The sequence below is a fragment of the Cheilinus undulatus genome, linkage group 1 (genome assembly GCF_018320785.1).
Source record: "Cheilinus undulatus linkage group 1, ASM1832078v1, whole genome shotgun sequence".
Classification (NCBI taxonomy): domain Eukaryota; kingdom Metazoa; phylum Chordata; class Actinopteri; order Labriformes; family Labridae; genus Cheilinus; species Cheilinus undulatus.
The window spans coordinates 34927780-34949469 of record NC_054865.1 but is presented as its reverse complement, the minus strand read 5'-3'; the positions used below and the strand labels follow the sequence as shown (position 1 = coordinate 34949469).

Below are 21690 nucleotides of genomic sequence, written 5' to 3'. Positions count from 1 at the left end.
CTTTTCTAGCAATGCTTGGCTAAGGTTGCACTGATTGTGAGAACAACTCATTCAGTGATAAAAATAAACCTCTATGTAGCTCTCTCTCTCTCTCTTTTCTTGGTTGCACAAAAGCACACAACAGGACAAACAGCCTTGTTTGTTCTGTTGTTCATTTGAACTCTGCAAGAGAAGGGTGGCAGGAGGACATCCAGGAAGGGCGGGGATTGGGAACGGACACAAGAAATTCTTGAAAGTTAAAAGTAGTTCCTGTATCTGTTGTGCTGATGTATAGAAAATGGGCTGAGTCGACCTTTGAATTTCACTCTTTTTTTCTTTTTGTGATGGTGTGTGGAAAGTAGAAACAGTGGACTTACCAAAGACTTCTCCAGTGTAAATATGAGACGTATCAACAGGCTCCTCCACTCCTGAAACCTCAATGGTGACATCTGGAGGAAATATAGTTGTATCTCTCTTCATCTGCAGGTTAAAATGTCTAAGCAGAAGAAAAAGAGAAAACACATCATTAGCATGAAATTTTGTTTAACTAAATTTACTTTCAAACTAAGACGTGAAGAAAAAAAACATACACAGTCATACTGACAGCTTTACACTTAGGCTATATCCTAAAGACTTGCAGCTACAGTAGTGTACCAGTCTTTAAGATCAAAGGGACTAGAATTAACCCATTTTAGAAGCCATTAGGACTCCTTTTTAAAAATGAAAATAGATGTTTTTATGGTGGATTCTGCAGCTATTTTCCACTTTCATGGATCCACTTTAAAATATCCACTTTATTTGAAAAATTAGGACACTATCAGTAACGTACATGTTCAACTAATTTTTTTTTTGTCTGTACCACTGTCTACTTCGTACTCTGCTGGCTAAAGACCTTTACTAAATCCCCCAAAACCTTGTTGTTTTAAATGATTAAACTAGCACAAGAAGTAAGGAAATTTGTGTTTGGTAGATTATTTCTTTGTTCTGGCAGTGCTTCATGGCAATAAATCTTATACCACTAGAAAGCCTGTTATTTCCCTTTTAAGTGGTGCCACATTTGTAAAGAACATTTCTTGTTTCTTCAGACTTCAATTATCCAATTCACCAAATAACACCCAACAAACAGCTGTTTGGCATTGGCAGAGAAGATTTGGCAAATTTTTCATGGGCATAACTCACAGCTCTGTTGCTCATCCCACAAATGTATGTTTGTTAAAAATGTGGCACCATTTAAAAAGTGAAACAAACAGGCTTTCCAACCGTACATGAGTTATTGCCAAGAAGCATTTTTACAACAAAGAAATAACCTACCTAACATAAATTTGCTTACTTTTGTGCAAAGTTTATGTAGTGTAAAATAGGGCTGGACAATTAATTGAACTTTGATCATGATTTCAATTTTGGCTTCTCATAATCATATAAACATTATAATCGAAGACAAACAATTAATGTGTGCTTCAAAGAGTATTTTTGGGTTGTGTTTTTGGCCGTGTTATTAGTGTTTTTTGCATTATGCAAATTTTGCAAGTTTTACATGAGTGCATGTAGATTGGATATTTATTTTTATTTAGTGTTTTTTATTGCTATTATTTAATATAATTATTTTACTTGTTACTAATTTATTTTTGATTGTTCTTTTAAGATGTGGTTCAATAAATACTCAAATTTTGAAATCAATGAATAATTGTTTTTATTAATCGTGATATCACTATCAATCAAAATAATTGTGATTATTATTTTTGCCATAATGGTCCAGCCCTAGTGTAAAACACTTTCCATACTGGCATATATTGGAAAAATTCCCCCAAATATCAATTACTAACAATAAAATACCAAACGAACTGGGGCTTAGAAAGCATAAAGCAAGTTTAGCAGAAATACCAGCATCATTTACACATTATTTTCCAGAGCATTACAATGCTGCTGTGCTGTCCTGTGCTGTGTTGTGCTCTGTGAGGTAGAACAGTTATGTCATGAGGAAAAGCACATGAACATTTGTGGACAGCCACTGTACTTTCTGTAATCCTCTCGTTAACATAACCATGATGTCAAGACAAAAATGCCTCACATGAGGTGCACATGAGCAGCTAGCTTCCCAGGAATGAGAGGCTCAAAATGACTCCTTTGGGCTGCACAATGTTTATGCGCTAATTCTTATATCACATTCTTTTAGGGACTTAAGAAAAGGTTAAATAGAGGCTTTTTATACTTACACTGCACAGTGGAATATATTTTCTAAGAAGCGTACAAGTTAATTTTCACTCATCACTTTTAGTTCATTGTAGGGGTCCAGCACCAAAACAAATCATTTAAAATTCCCAAAACACCACCTTATATTTATTTTGTTGTACTTCTCCTTTCCCATATAGTTTACCTCCCCAGTTTTCTAATAGAATCTGTCATCCAGTATGATTTTAACCCTCCATGGAAGTCTGAGATAGTGTGATGACGTATGCGGGAGTATTTTGCCAGTTTGCAGGGAGGACTTCATGTGACCAATTTCATATACTATGTACTCTACATAACTGGCTTTTATGAATAAATATGTGAAGTTCCCTTAAGATCTACAAGAACTGATTGTATAGCCCATTGCTTTTGCTGGTTCACTCGTGTTTTATGTAAGATTTATCAGGAGAGGAAGGACTAGGGATGTAAAGAACTTGCCACACTAAAAAAAAAGAGAAAGTTTTAACACAAATAAAGTAAAAGTGGGACAAATTAAGCAGAAGAGATGGACAGCAGAATGTGAGGAAAAGAGGGAAAGAAAATGTTTGTGAGTTTAGATAGCAGATAATGTTCAAAAAGATCAGACACAGAATATCCTGGTGCCGGATGACTTTTTGACCTGCTCTAGAGTTCAGTTTTCCATGCATCATTCCTCCTTCTATCTTACACATGCACGTTTTTGTTTAACGCTGATGATATTCTCCATTCATGGATCTCATCTAAGAATTTAATGACTGATTTAAAAACCATCATAATATAGCCATTTTTCACAATTATTCATTGTTGTGTTTCAAAACATGTCTAAATCAAGGGTCCTTATTTCAAACATTCTAATATCTGAACAAGGTGTATTTATTAAAAAAAAAAAAAAAGAAATCTTTCAAAAGAACGTCTTGAAGAGAAGTAGAGAGAGTAAACAAAAAAGAAACCAGAAAGAAAAGTCAAAGAGAGAAAAACTAACTAACCTATCTATCATCTGGTATAAATTCCTCTGTTGCTATCTATCCTGGCACGCCCGTTATAACTTTCCGTCTCTCCTCACTTATCAGTGGCCTCTGCAACAACAGATATGAGACCTTTCCTTGGCAAGAACCTATTAAAAGCTTAGTCAACCAGTGAAACTTCTTGCATATTCAATCGCTCACTCACCAAAAACAAAAACTGAGCAAAAAGTTACAGTAAAGTACAACACTGTTTTACAGAGAGAAAATTAAGATTTGAATATACAAAAGCTCGTGGGGGTGTTTTTCTAGTATACACAAGCTTGTGTACAAAGTGTGCAGGAGTGCTGACTCAACGTGATCAGGGTTAGGGTTAGGGTATGCAAGGATGTGGGCAGACTTATATGAGGTAAACAATGGTGTACGATAGGTGCAAATGTGCAAATGAAGTGAGGCATTTTACCACAGAAACCCTTCTCACAATATTTGAGTTACAAAGAGTAGATGAATTGCTTAAAGCATTTGAGTACGGTAAATAGATTAATTAGTAAATAGTAAGGAGATTAATTAGTAAAAAGGTAAAAAGATCAAATTAGTTACTAGTAGTTAGTAGCAATGAGAAGTAACAAGTACAGGTACATCTCAAAAAATGAGAATATCATGAAAAAGTTCAATTTTTTTTCACTCATTTCAGAAAGTGAAACCCATATATTATATAGACTCATTACACATAGAGTGAAATAATTTAAGCCTTTATTGCTTGAAATGTTTATGGTAATGGCTTACAGATAAGAAAACCCAAAATTCAGTGTCTCAGAAAATTAGAATATTACATAAGATCAATAAAGAAAGGATATTTAAACAGAAATGTCAGGCTTCTGAAAAGTATGTTCATTTCTATGCACTCAATACTTGGTTGGGCCTCCTTTTGCATGAATTACTGCATCAATGTGGCGTGGCATGGAGGCATTCAGCCTGTGGCACTGCTCAGGTGTAATGGAAGCCCAGGTTGCTTTGATAGCGGCCTTCAGGTCATCTGCATTGTTGGGTCTGGTGTCTCTCATCTTCCTCTTGACAATACCCCATAGATTCTCTATGGGGTTCAGGTCAGGCCAGTTTGCTGGCCAATCAAGCACAGTAACACCATGGTCATTGAACCAGCTTTTGGTATCTTTGCCAGTGTGGGCAGGTGCCAAATCCTGCAGGAAAATGAAATCAGCATCTCCATAAAGCTTGTTGGCAGAAGGAAGCATGAAGTGCTCTAAAATGTCCTGGTAGATGACGTGTTGACTGTGGACTTCACAAAACACAGTGGTCCAACACCAGCAGATGCCATGGCAGCCCAAATCATCCCTGACTGTGTACACTTCACTCTGGACTTCAAGCAACGTGGATTCTGTGCCTCTCCACTGTTTCTCCAGACTCTGGGACCTTGATTTCCAAATTACATGCAAAATTTACTTTCATTTGAAAAGAGGACTTCGGACCACTGAGCAACAGTCCAGTTTTTTCTCTCCACAGCCCAGGTAAGACGCTTCTGACATTGTCTCTGGTTCAGGAGTGGATTGACATGAGGAATGCCACATTTGTACCCCATGTCTAGGATTTGTCTGTGCGTAGTGGCTTTTGATGCGCTGACTCAGCCTCAGTCCACTCCTTGTGAAGCTCCCAAATACTTGAATGGATTTTGCTTGACAATCCTCTCAAGGCTGTGGTTAACGTACTTTTTCCTTCCACTCAACTTTTTATAAATATGTTTGGATACAGCACTCTGTGAACAACCAGCTTCTTTAGCAATGACCTTTTGTGGCTTACCCTCCTTGTGGAGGGAGTCAATGACTGTCTTCTGGACATCTGTCAAGTCTGCAGTCTTCCCCATGATTGTGTAGCCTACTGACCCAGACTGAGAGACCATTTAAAGGCTCAGGAAATCTTTGCAGGTGTTTTCAGTTAATCAGCTGATTAGGGTGTGACACCATGACATTCCAATATTAAACATTTTACACAATATTCTAATTTTCTGAGACACTGAAATTTGGGTTTTCATTATCTGTAAGCCATAATCATCAAAAGTTCAAGAAATAAGGCTTGAAATATTTCACTCTATGTGTAATGAGTCTAATATTGAACTTTTTCATGATATTCTAATTTTTTGAGTTGTACCTGTATACAAAAAGCAATCAGTCACGCTTATTTTGTACAATAACTTCAACAGATAATAATAATATGATTTTCTTCTTTTGATAAATCTTCTGATCAAATATCTGACCAAAGACCCACAACCTGGACAATGTTTTGCTAAATCCTTCCAATGCTAAAGCTTCAAGTCAAGACACCATTATAAATAGACATCTATGATCTGAAAATATGCATTAAAGGCTGGAAGGAGAGTGGTGGATCTCCCTCTGTTCAGCCTTTGGTACACTTAATGAATTGTAGTGCAGTGTTTCCCCTACCATTCTTTTCATGGGGGACATTAGGGTGACAGGATATCGAAAGGAATTATCATTATCTGCTGTAATCTGGTCCAATAGGTATCAGATGTGCTGGTACTGGTACCATGTCAGTTCTGGTTCTGGATTTCAATACTCATTCCTAAATCCAATATGCTGATATTTAGAGATTAACAGTTTTAGCTAATACATATATGTGGATACTGATATTTAAATATGCATTTCAGACCTAAAACTTAAGTCCTTAAAACACACTTTAAAGCTAAAGGACAAACAAAGAAACAAACTTCAGTCCTCAACACTAAAACTCCAGAAGCATTTTTGTGCATACAGCTGACATCAAGCAGATAGAAGCTGAAATTAACAGCAAATATGTCATTTGGAAAAAATCTGCAGAAACGTTCACATCTGCAGATAACATCATGCATCCCTAACATTAAATGTATGTTTTTTCAGGTTTATTTCTTAGTCATTCCTTAATAGTGTTGCCTAGGGTTGGAGAGGCAGGGTGGTAAGGGGTCAGACTGAAGCACAGAAATATGCTTGTAATTCAGTATGGTATCGGATGTGTTGGTACCAGATTGTAATACTCGGCCCTAGTGTTGCCCTCCTTGGGCATTGCCATCCGTCATGTAGTGTTGTTGTGAAATCTATGAAAAACGATACAACTTCGGTCAATAAAAATCCATCTCTTATAACACAAATTTGTCCTCCTAGCATTTTTTAATGCATCATAACAACAGGAACATAGTTGAAATAAACTGCCAGTTTAGGAAAACACTTTGTGTAGATACTGTAAAATTGGGGAAAAATGATGCAAGACCTCCTGCATTTGTTGCTCAGTTTCTCATGCAATAAATTAATATTGCCATGGATGTGGTTATTTCTAGCAAGAACTGCATTTATTGTCATGTTAAGGACCTTATGAATATGACAGAACCATGAAGAAAGAAGCAGACAATGCAAAGTCACACAGGATCTGAACCTGCGGCACTTCGGTAGGATATAAAAGATGTTATCAATGCAGGAATTTCCGGGATACAGCAGCAATAAAATATTAAGCCAGCTCAATAGGGCCATTCATTTCTCACACACACACACACACACACACACACACACACATACATGCACTACTCATGCATGAAGTTAGTGTTTCTACACTCATAATAAAGTAATATCCCAACCATAATCATATCAGCTAAAGCATAGCAGAGGCTACAGCCATGGACACAGCAGCATCCACAGTCAAGCTTTCTCATCCTACAGCTATAGTCATAATAACAGCTATGCAGCAGCAATCTACTACATAATACTACTATATCATCATACAGCTCAGCCTCTTTCTATGAATCACAGGGGATACAAGATGTTTTTTTAACTAAGGCAAAAAGGGTTTGTAATTTTAGGAAAAATAGGCAAGATTGATATCCCTAATTTAAAATCTTAACCAAAATCATTTAAACATTACAAACAAAAAAATAACAAAAGACAAAACTCTAGCATCACGTTCAAGACAAAAGAACAAAACAAACTCGCAGTCAGATAAACGTGGCTTGCGACAGTCAGGAAGAGGGGAGGCTGTAAATCAAGTCAGCTTGCTTCTCATCTCACAGAAGCAGCTGACTGATAAATTATTCAGACATTTCCCAAATGCTGAACATACTGACTCAAGCATCTGACAGTCATACACTTTGCTCAGTAAGCAGGCTGGCTCAAGGAAATGAAAGTGGCCTGCAGCCATGTCTGGAGAGATGGGGATGTCTGCATAGGGGAACACATCTACAGTATGTACAGTATACATCAAAACCCTTTTTTATAAGAAATATTAAACAGGATATCATTTCTTGGAGGAGCTATCTTTCTTTACATGACGCTGGCTCAAACACAACTTACGAATTGTATTTGAAATCTGAATAAGACTCACTTGTATTGAAATGTTTGTTATTTTGAATCTAAAATGCAAAAATTGACATGGGGGAAGTCCTAAAATATGAGACTTAATTGGTAAAGGCTACAGTATAAGGCCACAAAATCCCTGACAAAATGTATCATCACAATCGACTATCCTCCATAGTACGACTCTGCTGGTAAATTTCTTCCTGTGTCTGCAGTGCTCTCAATTCCCTTTCAGTTAGGAATACTACAAAGACCTTTCTGTGAACCATTCCCTCCAACAACTATTGACCTCTTGATAACTTTAAAGCCTTTATTATCTTGATTCATTACAAAGAGAAAAATTCATCTCACAAATGAGTCTCATTCCTGGAAAGCTGGACACTAAATTAAGCAGTGAATGGTGTCAAATCTCCTAGCCTTGTATGATCGCCAACGCTTCGCTACTTCTTTGGCATCTCTCTTTGAAAAGCAGTCCTCCTGTCACCTGATCCTGCCACAAATACTCATGTGAGTGGGCATTCACAAGAAAGCTTTGCTCTTGTTACAGCAAACCTCCATAGCCAGTACCACACAGCCTGGAGAGTATTTCTTTGTTTGTGTAGTCATGCTCCTAAACAGAATGAATTTGATAAAGAATACCAAGGGTGGTATCAATTAAGTACCCAATACCATTACCTGATTTTGGTTTGTATCAACTTGACTTTCATCTGGGCATATCATGTCATAGAGAATGGACCATTTATAAAAAGCCAATAATGTGAATCAAAAGATGTTAATATTTTGGAATAAATTGGCTGTATTTGCTGCTCATAAATCTCTCACTATGTACTTTGTAGGACTGTGGTCAACAAAGAAAAACTTTGACTGTAATTACACGAACACACTGACCAATCGACTGGTCGTTAAAAAAATCGTCATATTATCTTTAGCTAATCAGTTACAGCATTCTCATGTACCCTACTAGTATTCCAAATGAACAGAAAATAAACATAACAAGCTTTGGTATCATTAGAAATTATTTTGGACCTCTTTTTGTTGTACTGAAATAACAAATGACTCAGAGCTGACAGTGTGCCCGCCTATACTCATATGAGTTCAGTGATCACAACACAAAAACTATTTAGTATTACATGCAACATAACTTCAGATAATGGTTTTGTGTTATTTTATAAAAATAACAATTAACAGGCTCCCCTGTCTGTGTGATAACAGAATATAAATACTGCCCAGACTGTATGCCTATTTACATGCAAGCCCTTTACTTAAAATTAGAGAGGAGTATAAATGTAAAAATCTTTATTGTTACAATTTATTATCATTTAGTTAAATAATATTTTAAAATAGATTTATTTTGTAAAGACATTTTAATTGACATTAGGAGTTAATATTTATCAGACTGCTTGCCTCAATTAAAGTCCTTGTAAAGTGCTGAAAAAAAATCTGTATTTCATGATGTATGACAAGCAGCTATGTAATGAACCCCCAGGCAAAATGTCAGTCATGAAAAACATCTTTAAGTTTATAAAATTAAGCTTCAAAAATCACAAAAAATTAGGCAGTAATATCTCTTCTAGGATGGTGTAGGAGTGTCTGTTGAATGTGCCAAAGCCACACCCACTCACAAGAAACACAATCCTTTCTCATTATTCAAAAAAATGCTACAACCTAACTTCAATGTCTGCTATGTTGGACCTGTCAGCGCTTACTTCTTTAAATCATTCTGGACTACATTTAAGTTAAATATGGATTGAGGCCTTGTCCACGTGGAGACGAAAACGATATATTTCTGTTTTGTTTTGAAAATGTTTTCCATAAATACAGGATCGTTTCAGGAAGTGTCAGGGTAAGCACGAAACCACTGAAAACGACTGGAAACGCTGTAGTATACTCTGGCGCTGTATTGCTGCCATGGAAATGCACCAAAATGGAGAAGATGATCACAGAAAACTGACAAAAACTTTCTTCTAGTTGCCCTTCTAGTTGTTCTCTGCATTGGATTTAAGAACATATGGTGTCTGCTGTTCAAGGTGGTGGTAAGGAGCAACAGATTTTGCTGTAAAGCCATAATAAGCTCAATAGCTTCTGCAGCACGAACATAACCCTGTAATCCGCCATTGTTGTTTTGTTTCGACATGCGCATGCAGGGTAAGTGGGCTACGCTATGTGTGACGTAATCATTTCAAAAAAGATGTGGTTGGCTGTCCACACGGAGACAAAACGGTAAGTGTTTACAGATTTGTTCAGTCATTCACCCAGTTTCAAAAAGTAGCATTTATGGCGTCCTAAAACACTGTCTCCATGTGGATGAAACACTGATACAACAAAAAAACTTTTGCGTGTACTCCTGAATTCGTCTCCATGTGGACAGGGCCTAAAACACACCTTCAGCAGGTAAGGTATTTGTTCCTGCTGCATTTGGTTCAAGTGAGAAATAGATAAACACTCCAGCATTTAGCCTGCCCCCTGACCTTATGGTGAACTCTGGTCAGAGTGCAGCTGCCTGGTTCTGTGCCAGAGCTTGGACATAAGTTTGTTTTCTGTCACAAATCTCTGTTATGATGCTTTAAAAGATCCATAGACCATCATAGTTGGTAGATTTGGAAATTTACCTCACAATGAACAAAATCACAGCATTTAGCTGGCTGTTAACTTTCAATAAAGAGTATCATCAGCTAACAACAGGCTTTATTTAGATGAACTACTTAGCAATTTCATATAGTTGTAGCGTAAGGGGGGGCAGGGTAATACCCACAGCACCCTGTGATGTTATGGGGCACTATGTTAGCCCTGCCCAAATCAAACCATACTGTACAAGTGAAAAACTTTCTTAAAGTCTAAATCCAGAATTCAGTCACACATAGATCTCAGTCTTTTCACGTGGGCGTACATGGCGCACTTATTGATTGATCACAGAAGGCACCTATCTCCAAAACTGATATATTTAGGGTTTATTTACTGATGTGTAAATAGAGTTGATTTGTAGAGACAGAGCGAGAGAGAGAGAGAGAAAAGCACTCAAAGCTCTCTCTCTCTCTGCGACAGTTCAACCAAATAAGATTTTGATCAGAAGAGAGCTCACTGACCAACTAATCAACTAACCAATCAGAGGGTGTCAGCCCTAGTCCTTTTCTGTTTACTGAACTTCAAACTGTCTGCCCTATTCCTCTACACTGAATAGGTTGTGTAGTTTTCTCTGCTTCTTGGATCCATTAGAGTTTGTTTACACAAAAAAGACTGCAGGTCAATTTTCCCAGTAGTCTCCATCAAATTAAATTAACACTTACCAGTCATGGAAAGTATTGTCCATATATGTTGGTTAGACGCTACAGACACTCAGACACAAGACATGACCATGCTCTGTGATTACATCACTGACATACAGCACCAGCTGTTTCACCCAGACCAGAAGTGACAGGAAAGCGTACAAAAGCTTGGGGAAAAACAACTGGTTGAGTCTTGATAACCCACAAGAGACAGGCCTGGTGAAGAGAAAAGTAAAGGTAGCTCACCGTAAAACAAAGTTGTTCAGGTAAACTATTGTATTATGCAACATGACAGCAACTCAAAAAACAGACACACTTGAGAGCAAGGTAGAAAGGACAATCTAAAATATATTCACCATTGTTAGGACTGAACCAAGACCTAAACTGAAACTACAAGTCAGTGATGTTTCCTATGATATACTTGTGTAAACTGAAGTGATGATTTTCATGTGCAAACTGAAAAAAAGACAACAAACTTCCAAACTCTTGTTTGCAAGTCAAGGTGAGCCAGCTTGTCCACATTTTCTTAAGTGGGGTTAGGTAAAGGAAAGGCAGACTACCTTGGAGATAACCAACAGTATGCAGTAACGTTGCTAGCTGTGTGTTTAAAATCTCAAATATGCACACTAATCTCACTTCACATACATCTGTGGCACACGGTACAGAATGATCCATTGTAAACAACACACTCATGTTAATACAGAGTTTGCCCCTGTCAGATTTTGTACTTTCCCAAGCTTCATGCAATACAGTCTACTGATGTAATCACTGAGTAACCATTTGTTTTACAAGAAACAAAAACTCATTTTGTGCAATCATATAACTTCTATAGGACCTGCCCAAATCATCACCTGTGGGTCTCAAGGACTCACTACACTGGAATCACTGGTATTTTACTGCATTCAAAGAGACAAGAAAAATTTGAGGCAATCCAGTAGCTCCTTGTAGCATCTGCTGTTTTTGCAGTAGGTGGGCTATGTGATGCTTTGTTAAAGCTCCACAAAAAGTGTGCACATTAAATTTTTGTAAAGTTTAAAGACACAGGTTAACTGCTCCCCTTATCGTGTTTTTGGCTTTTCACAGCATGTATGCGTTGGCATCTAGGATGAATAGCAAATGCTTTGGCTAGTGCTACTGGGGATCCTAATAAAGAAAGACAGAAAGATGCTGAGATCATATGCAGTTATTTGGGGGAAAAAACACCGCTTTAGCTACATGCAAACTGACATTAAGCATCTAATGACAAGGATGGCAATAAGATGGTATAAATACAGTAAAGATTAGCCTACTGTCTGTGAGAACTGATGGAAGTCCACTGCAGTACTCATGACGCGGCTATTACTAAGCCATAACCAGGAGTTAAATCAGTTTGAGGCTGTGGTTTTTTAGGGTTTCCTTCATTCAGAGAGAAAACTTTATCAGAGAGGTGCTCAAGTGAACACACCAATATTACCTTTAATCAAATCCACTGCCTGTTACTCTGAAAATTTAATAGGATCGTCAGAATCTGTGAGGGCTGCTGGTACAATTGACACACCTGTTGCAGGTGCAGGCCATAATGCTCAGAAATCCAACGGGAGCGGGATTAAAGTCCCGCACACGGCTCTAGTCACTGACAAGTTTTGTTTGGTAGTATTACAATAAAAGTAACCAAAGACACTCTTGACCTCTGCTTTAGCACTGAAAAGACTGCTATAGGAGCAGAGACAATCATAAAGAATGCAAATGCCAGTGATTTCAAAACAATTTAAACATTAAGTTCTTGTTTTATTGCAGATGAATCACATACAAATAAGAAGAATAAAATTAACAGTTAGGTATTACATAGCAGCATTTATATACATACAGTCTGCTGTAGCCTGCTCTCACTCAGAACTGTATGAGTTTCTTACCAGCAATAATCTGTTTCCAAAATAGAGGGGTTATCACGACTGTGTCCAGACAGTGTAGCGTTGGCAAGGACTAATCTTGACTTACATGTCATTGAAAGATGATTTACATAGAGGTGGAAACAAATAAGGTGAGGGATAGTTACAGCTAAAAAGAGTAGGATTGGTTTTGGATTTATGGTATTTTGAACAGCTATAGTGTTGCTTTCAGTCTATTCAGAGAGGTTCTAAAAATGCTGAACGGTAATTTACACCAGGTAGGAAACTCACCCCTGTATACATCATTTTATATACCCTCACACTTCCAGGGTTATTCAAACTTCAACTTTTTTTTATCTAGCCCAAAGAAAGAGTGTCAGTGAATGCTTATGTGCATAGGGTGAAACAGCTGTTCATAGAAATAAACACAGACAGTGGCTGCATGAGGAGTGCAGTACTGTGTATGTTTGTTCTTAAACTGACCTTCCATGTGCATGGAAGTCCAGGTGAACGGTCTTGTCCTGAGGAGAGAGGGCCCTCTTGGCTCTCTGGTGACTGTTGTGCAGGGCTTCTGTGTCATATGATAAACCTTCATAGTGGCGGATGTATTTGTTTAAGGGATTCCCCAACTGACCTGAAAGAAAGTTCAGAAGCAACAAACAATTGTGATCAAACTTAGCCATGATATACATCAAGCCAGGTTCAGTTGTTTTCAGTATAAACATGTTTGAGAAATTGTAATGCCTATAACATGTTCCTTTCCACAAGAAAAGCCTCCAAGCAATTTATGTCATGTTTGAATTATTTCAATGCAATAAGCTCTCTTTATAAGGAGTAGCAATCGACTTTCAAACTTACTTAACTAAGAACACCAAAGCTTTTCCAATAATATTAAAGACTGGCCTGTTACACTGCATGAAAAGTAACTTTAGCCAAGTTAGGAAACAGGGAATGTCTCTGACAGTGTCCAGCGTTAGTGCATACTATCATCCACTCAACAGGCTCTTTCAGCCAACTGACGCGACCATAGAGGTAATCCTGCTTGCTTTCAGACTGATCATTTCTTTGTTCTTTCCACAGACACAAAGAAATGGTCAGTTTAAAGCACAACTGAGGAGCACATGATGCACATCAGGTGACCGAGTTTCTGTTTCAGTACTACTGTATGTCATTGTGTGAGAACAGTGAATGAATGGGTTGCAGGCTGTTTAAATGTTAATCTACATTCCTGAGGCAGAACAGAATCCTGCTAACAAAATTGGAGTTTCATGTTTTGAGTTGTTTTAAAGCAAAATAAGGAAAAAAGGGTAATAAGAGTTCATTAGAAGGGGCACAATTTAAACACTTGGTTAGGATGGATACAGACACATCTCTAAGAGAACACCAAAGACACATTTATGTTGGACTCCTAAATTCCAAAGAGCCAATATTAACTTGCATGGATATTTACACTGCACTTTTTTAGTTCAGTACTGTAGGGCTTCATTGTGGTGGGAGTCACAACTCCCATAACAGGGAGAGGCTGTACCAGGCTAGTAGCAACTTGTCCATGAATGCAGCAAGACTATTCTCCAACTAGCAGCTTCTTACAGCCCTTCTTTGACAAGGAAAATTTGATCAAATAAGAAAGAGTCAAAAAACTGACTAAAAATCAACAAGATGGCCTTTGGGATGAGAGAGCAGTGCTGAAATTAATCCGGGAAAATGTTGATTTGTTCAAAAACAAACACTGCCAGCTCATACTGCACAGATCAGTTGTCTCAGTATGATGTGACAATCTCATTAAAATATAAAAACATGACAGCAAAAGGCGGCTTTCTTTTGCATGAATCATAATTTAGCATTGTTGTGATATTTTCTGCTCACATTAAAATAGAAAATGCATCCCACTACAATAAAAATTTGTTTTTTCTATGTTAGAGCATCATTACTTAAACACTATCACCCTTGTTGAGAAAAGTATTACCCTTTTATTAGACTTATGGGTCTGAATAAGCTCTAATGACAGGTTGTGAAAGCATTCATGTGTTGCTTGAGTTACTCCAAAAATCAGAATACTTTATTTTCCAGTTGGATCATAAACATACAACTGATGTAGTTTGGATTCAGAGGTGAAGAGGATTTCCTGTACTGGTTATGTCATTGGTAAAATGATCATTGTTGGGTAGTCCTTACTGCATGAAAACACCCATGAAGGACAGCCTATCAACAGTTTATAAGATTACTTGTGGGGCATTTTGACCTTACTGGATAGGGCAGCTGAAAAGAGAGGTAATTATTTATCGATCAAGTAACCAGTACTTTGAGGACTATCACCTCTGTGTATAGGCACTTGCTCTACCAACTGAGCAAAACTGGCAATTGTTTTCGAAACTAAAAACAAACTAATTTCATACCTTTAAGTCTATGAAATGTCTAATGCTTCAGAGTGAACATGTGCATGCAAAGGCTAACACAGACCACCAAAGTAAGACTTAAACTAGGATAAAAACATGGACAATACATCTCGTTTGAAGATATTATATAATTTAGAACTGTTTGTGTTATCTTCTTAACCCTTCAATTTATTTCTCTTTTGTAATTTATCCCCATTATTTTAAAACATATCCTGAACCTTTCAATACAGTGACAATCTTATTATACAAGAGCTTGAATTTACATATATCACCACTGAGGTAGTAGCTGTAATTTCCCCACAGACTGCAACAAATGCCGAGAAAACCGCTATCGTCATTTTCACAGTGAGGACTACGTCATCATGATATAAGTGCAATCTGTTTCAGCCTCGAGTGACCCAGGGAAATGCAGTTCTTGTCAGAGGAAACTGCTGACAGGAACTGAAGAGGTGGTAACAGCATGTATCCCAGCTGATCTGGCCCTCGCATTACTATGCATGCTGGGTGATGGCAGACTGGCTTACACGACACATCAGACACCTCCGTCTCGGGGGGAGACAGGGACATCTCTTTTCAACATCATGCATCAAACGGTATTAGAAAATTAACAATTCGAGGTTTTTATGTAAGATGCGAGCAGAATGGTAACACAAGTGCCCATGGAAAGACAGGCTGTGTTACAGGAAAACCTCTATCAGGTTAACCGAGGATAACATAATTCATCCGAGACACTAACTTCCTCCGACGTTTGGTTCTTCAAGAAAACATCCGCAGTCCTTACGATGAGGATGTAGGGTAAAAGTGAAAAGAACTACTGCAGAGGGACATTCTAGTTACAGCTAATCCAGACAGGAAATGCGAGAATAAAGCTGTTATTTCATACGTTTCAGTTCGTCTTTTACATTGTCTTTTGAAAACACAAAATTTGTTAAAGAAGCACCCCAGTATTCGTTTGAAAACCTCAGTAAGATCCCAGTTCTAAATGGCTATGAGAGAAATAGGGTTTTGTAAACAAAGGAGAAAAGAGTAAACCTTTCTCGACTATAAGCATTTTATTTTACATAGCTGAGAGGTATAGATGTTGAGGTTGCACTAATTATCTTGCTTTTGAAACAACCAGTAGAGATTTTGTCCTGCTCAAGATATGGAGAAGTTGAAGAATAAAACTAAACAAAGCTTTTACCTGAAGCAAAACAGTCCTCAGATAGATTATACAGTATGAGATATGGCTTAGAAATTATGTTACTTTTAATGGACATATGTAAGGTACAGCGCGAAACTACAATTGTTGACGAGTTGTAAGAATAAGGCAAAACAATACATGAGTTTTAATTTAAATTACACAAAAAATGCGTGTACCTTCCCACTATCAAGAACAGAAAAGTATGTTTCTATTTGACAATGAGGGTCTGTTGTAAACCTCATCCGTGGGCCAAATAAGCATTAAGTTGGGGTTATTGCAGGTCAACAGAGGAAAAAATAGAAAGCTTTATGTCAGTTTAGACTCCGGCTGATGCAGTAGCTGTCAAACATTGCAGCAGTTTGGCATATCATGTACCCAGCTAGCCAAGAGTATCGGTTAGTCTGAATGTATGTGTGCGGTGCCTAACTAAACAACAAGCTGCTTGTTTCAAACCGTGATGACAGTTAACGTTTCTGTTAGTTAACTTTTACCCTCGCCATTCAAACTGTCAGTTTGACGTCAGTGCGGTAATTTTACCACCCAGCAGTTGTCAAAAACAGGCTGGCTTTCTACTTCAAAGCGGATTAATTTTTACTTTATACGAAGCCACAGTTCACCTGGCGCTACCCAGTAAACACAGGTTAGCAGTTAGTTACCATTAACATTAGCCAGCTAGCTAGCAAGTTAGACCCAAGCCAGAGTACAACTGCCTGATCCGATTAGCGATAGCTCCACTGGCGGTCACTGAACACTTTCCTTTTCAAGTGAATCAATGGCAAACTTACCTGTGATATCTCGTAGGCAGCAAAACATTAAAATCAGTGTAAAAAGTATCATATCGAAAGTCCCAGTAAGACGAGTAAACTAGCTACGCGACCCAGCGAGACCGCTGATCGTTTCTCGATTCGTTTCCTTTCACTTAAAGGTATAGTCGCCCTCGCTCTAGTTAGCGAGCTCCCATCACAAACACCGGCTCTGCCTGTCTCCAGTCTCAGCCCACCGTCAGACAGACAGATACATGGACAGACAGGCCCTCCTCCCTTCCGGCATATGTTGCCAAGAGAGCAAGGGCACACCCATCCGTTTACTATTGTGGGCATGTGTCTAAAAACAGCTTCAAATCACGTCTATGCTCCAATTAACTTTGTAACAATAACACTTTATCAGTTGCGCGAGTTAACATCTCTATTCAAAGCCTGCAAACATTTATTAAACAACTGTTTGAGATGTTTTCAGTGATAAGTCAGAAAGTTTACTTCCGCAAATCATGACTTCCTGGTTCGTTGTTTTTCTTTCCCTCTGTATTAATAGGTTTTATGGAATAAAATAGTATATACAAAATCCAATGGACCATCTAGGTAACTTTGTTAAGAATGTGAACATGTGGTACACATTGGCTTTTTTAATTAAGGGGCATATTTCAGAAAACATGGTAAGATCAAATAATTACGAGAGGCTAAAATACCTCAACAAATTCCATAATGATATTAATCTTTTTTGCTAACACAAGGTTAATCTTGGCTGTATTTAACAATACTACAGGTCTTTTGTGTCCCTGGTTTATGTTATAATATTATTTATTGCACCCCCGATCTTGTATTACAAAGAAATTAAGGAGAATCACAAAAAACTGCCCATGTGTTTATTTCTTAATTTGGACAAAAATAAATAAATAAATCGAAAGTAAGGCTACTCAGTAACTTTTTGACCAACGCTGACAGTTGCATTACTGTCCTACAAGAAAACCACAACATGGAACAAAATTGAAGACACATGGTGTAACTGTAGGCTGACTTGCAGTACGCCTGAATAAATTGATAAACAAAATGGAACAATATTAAGTGTTAGAAACAAAACAATAAAGCTTGAAATCACTCAGTACCAGCATAGTGTGTCACTAACCACCAGATGTGTTTGCTTTACACAATGTAGGTGTGAAAGGACACCCTGTTGGCACCAGTATGATATCAGACAAAACAAACAAACAAACAAAAAAGTGAGCATTCATTTCCAAGTTTTGTTTCCTGTGTCAGCCACAATATTATGTTGGGTCTCTCCCCTTCTCCAAACAATCTTTGAACAAAAATGCTGAAGGATGTCTTTTCTGTCTTTGTATACGAATTGATTTTGAGCTTTTGACTCCCTCCATTTACCGCTATTACATTGCCTTTTTTATATCTGTTTTATCTGATTATCATTTTTTATAAGTATTTTATTACCTTACACTTTCTAACTTTTCAATTGTTGTACTCTGTAAAGAAATTAAATTATTTGTAGTTTCTAGATCCCGGCTCATTTTCTTTTCTTTTTAATCTGTTCTTATGATTTTGACTTGAATTCTTTAAAAACAAACAAACAAACAAACAACACCACCTTCTTAATATCTTTTATGCTCTTACATCTTGATCTTTAGGTCTTATTCTAGGTTTTTTATTTTTAAATTTTCATTCTGGATTTTTTATGTTTCTAGGTTTTTATTATGTATTTCTGGTTTTAATAATGTGTTAGCTGAGCTATTATGATGTTGGGGTTACAATAATGGCTGAGTTTTTCATGGATTCTCCTGTTGTTTGGGTTGTGTCTTACATGTTGTGTTATGATGCTTTATCATATTTGTGATTCTGCTTAGTGTCAAATCACTTTGTAAATCTTTGTTTTAAAGGTGCTATACATATACATTTATTATTATTATTATTATTATTATTATTATTATTATTAACCACAGCAGGTCAAGCACTTTTATTCTCAGAGGTCTGCCAGGTCAGGGTTGAATCATGTTCTAGCTTTCTAGGTAGCAACTTAGAGTATTAGAATAGTTATAAAGAACTAGACTGTATTTTTAATGTTTGTATTTAATTATCAAATGCTCTCAAAAATCATCAAACTGACTGCAAAATTAATAATTGCCAAGATAAAAGAGACAGGTGTCTTTTTCCTCTAAAATCTGGGCTGTGATGGACTGCACTTCAAGCAGAAGTCAAATCAACTATATGTGTAAAAAGGCAAATTAAAAGTCAAGTGCGTTTGGACACTCAGATCTCATAGTGGATGAATTTTGATTCAAATTCAGTAGAAATAATTGCTTTAAAAAAGATGAATATCCTCCTCAACTCAGTAAAGTAATGACTGCCACCTAGTGACTTAATACGCGTAATGCATGTGGATTGATCAGACCAGTCGTACAAATTTATTCTAAGCGGTCCTTCATCACTACAATTTTATTATACTGACTCGAGATAAGACACATTTTTTGGTACAAACGAAATATATATATTTGAAATTTTGAATCCTTTACTGTAGTTCAAACTACTATCGGTTCCCCCTACAGGTCTCGTTTATCTGTAGAGTAGTACAGGGGTGTATCAACGCGAGATTGTTATTCTCATACAAGTGCGCGAATACGCGTACGTAAAACTGTAACGAGCACGGCATGATATGTTCAAGCAACAGTTATTTCCTCGTAAAAGAGGAGCCTAACTAACAAATTTCCAGACGAATTCATGGCTAAGAGGGGAGTCCTTGTGTAAAACGTTGTCTCATAAAACCTGTCAACTCAAATTTTTAGTCTGACCTTTTTGAGAAAATTTAATTTCCATTAATTACAAGGAGGTGTTCTTATTCCTATATTTTTATGTGTTTCAGTAACATAAGTCATTTATGATTAAAGAAGGCATGACCAGTCTAGTTACTGTTGATTTAACATGCACCAGAAATCTACTGTTTCGTCAAATAACAAAAAAATAGTCGATAGTTTGGACTAAATTTAAATGTATTTAAGATGTGCTTTTGTTTTGAAGGATGAAATATTTAAAAGTAGTTGTTGTTATGATCACAAACTTTCCACTTTCATTCAGTTTATCCATTCCAGTCCTCAACAACCAAATAATATTCGATTAATTTATATTTCGAATAATTTACATGTTTTCAACATTTAAGTGTTAATATTCCGAGGTCACGCGAACATACCACTGTCTTGCCGTTAGTTTTCTACCGCCCCCTTGCTCAGCCTGAAAGCAATTCACTCTGATGACGTCACTCGCAGAGTTGTCATGGCGTCTTTGGGACCGAAGCTGCTGCTGAAATTTAGCTAAAATCTGTCGACAGTCTGTAAATCGAAATGGAGAAAAATGCAAACCTGCATCGAGACACTGACGGGAGCTCTTTGTGTGCCACGATTGCGGGAGAGATGGGCGATGTTACGGCTGTTGGCGAAGTGAAAGGAGCAACCGAGAAATGCAAGAATAGTGAGGCTGCTCTCAGTACTTTGGTTAACGTTAGTTGCAATAACAGCACCACTAATGCTGGTACTCCCGGCGCTGTTAATGTTACATCTAGTGCCGGGAAGTCTGACTTGCCAGAAGTGATCGAAGTCCCTCCTGTACAGGGGGAGAAGAAGAAGGACACTGAGGCTAGCGAATCGTGGTCGGGGTCCGGGGATCAGATCAGTAACGGGATGGGGCATGACTCGTTGCTGGCTGCAGGAGATAGCGAGGGTGGTGCCTCAAAGTTAGTAAACAACAAAACCGATGGCCCGTCATCACCTCCAGCTAAGGAGATGACAGATGTGCAGGCTGAGATTTTGCCTGGTGGAGAAAGTGAACAGACAAAACTTGCCAAACCAACTCATCTGTGTCCGGACAATGAAATCACAGCAAATGTCAAGTCGGGGTTGTCCGGTGATCACGCCTTATCGGAGGGATTGCCTAGTGGGAGTGACCCCGATCCAAGCCTCGGAGGAGAGTCCAGAAGCATAGATTCACTGGAGTCCTTCTCCAACCTGAACTCCTGCCCCAGCTCCGACCAGAACAGTGAGGGGCTGGAGGACAGAGGACTAGCCCTGGCCCTGCAGAACGAGTACGGGGCTGATGGGACAAAGACTGCCTGCGCTAAGGACCGGGCGGCTGGCCAGTCCATATACCACATTAAGTGGATCAAGTGGAGGGAGGAGAACACACCGATCATCACCCAGAACGAGAACGGCCCCTGTCCATTACTGGCCATTATGAATGTCCTGCTGCTTGCATGGAAGGTAAAGCCTGTGAGATGAGCAAGGATCGATATCTCTGAGCTTTAAATTTCATGCACTTAAAATTTATCAAGTTTATTTACACATGGATTTACTAAAGGTTAACATGCACACTTAATATAAGAACTAAAACCACATTCTAGTACCCCTTCATGTGGAAATCAAAGCTCTTGTAAGTCAGTTTTAACAGACAGATGTAGCTGAATTAGCTGTAAAAGCAAACAAGACCTATAAGTAGAAGACCAAATGATCTATACAGTTGTATTTAATGCCTGAAAGAGCTGACATGGGCTAGGTGTCAGAGAATAACTGCAATTTGCAAGACAGTTTTTTTTCCATTTCCACAATAAGGATGTCAGTGAGTGATGCATTTAACTGTTAAAGAACAGGAACTAATATGCTGTTTGTTGTTTGGCCTCTCAAATGTGTACAGGACAAGATTGTCAGAGAAAATTATCT

The 21690-nt window shown here is 37.9% G+C and overlaps 2 protein-coding genes across 2 annotated transcripts in view; one reads left to right on the top strand and one right to left on the bottom strand.

Annotated features, from left to right (window-relative positions):
* Positions 1-17252, bottom strand: part of adam10a (ADAM metallopeptidase domain 10a) — a 39142-nt gene extending 21890 nt beyond the window's left edge. The window contains exons 1-3 of the mRNA XM_041785271.1: positions 16991-17252; positions 13110-13260; positions 357-475 (exon numbers count right to left, since the gene is read on the bottom strand). Coding sequence (XP_041641205.1) covers positions 357-475; positions 13110-13260; positions 16991-17042 — 322 coding nt within the window. The 5' untranslated portion in view covers positions 17043-17252. The remainder of the gene's footprint in view (positions 1-356; positions 476-13109; positions 13261-16990) is intronic.
* Positions 17253-20248: 2996 nt separating this feature from the next.
* Positions 20249-21690, top strand: part of mindy2 (MINDY lysine 48 deubiquitinase 2) — a 28221-nt gene continuing 26779 nt past the window's right edge. The window contains exon 1 of the mRNA XM_041814850.1: positions 20249-21234. Coding sequence (XP_041670784.1) covers positions 20323-21234 — 912 coding nt within the window. The 5' untranslated portion in view covers positions 20249-20322. The remainder of the gene's footprint in view (positions 21235-21690) is intronic.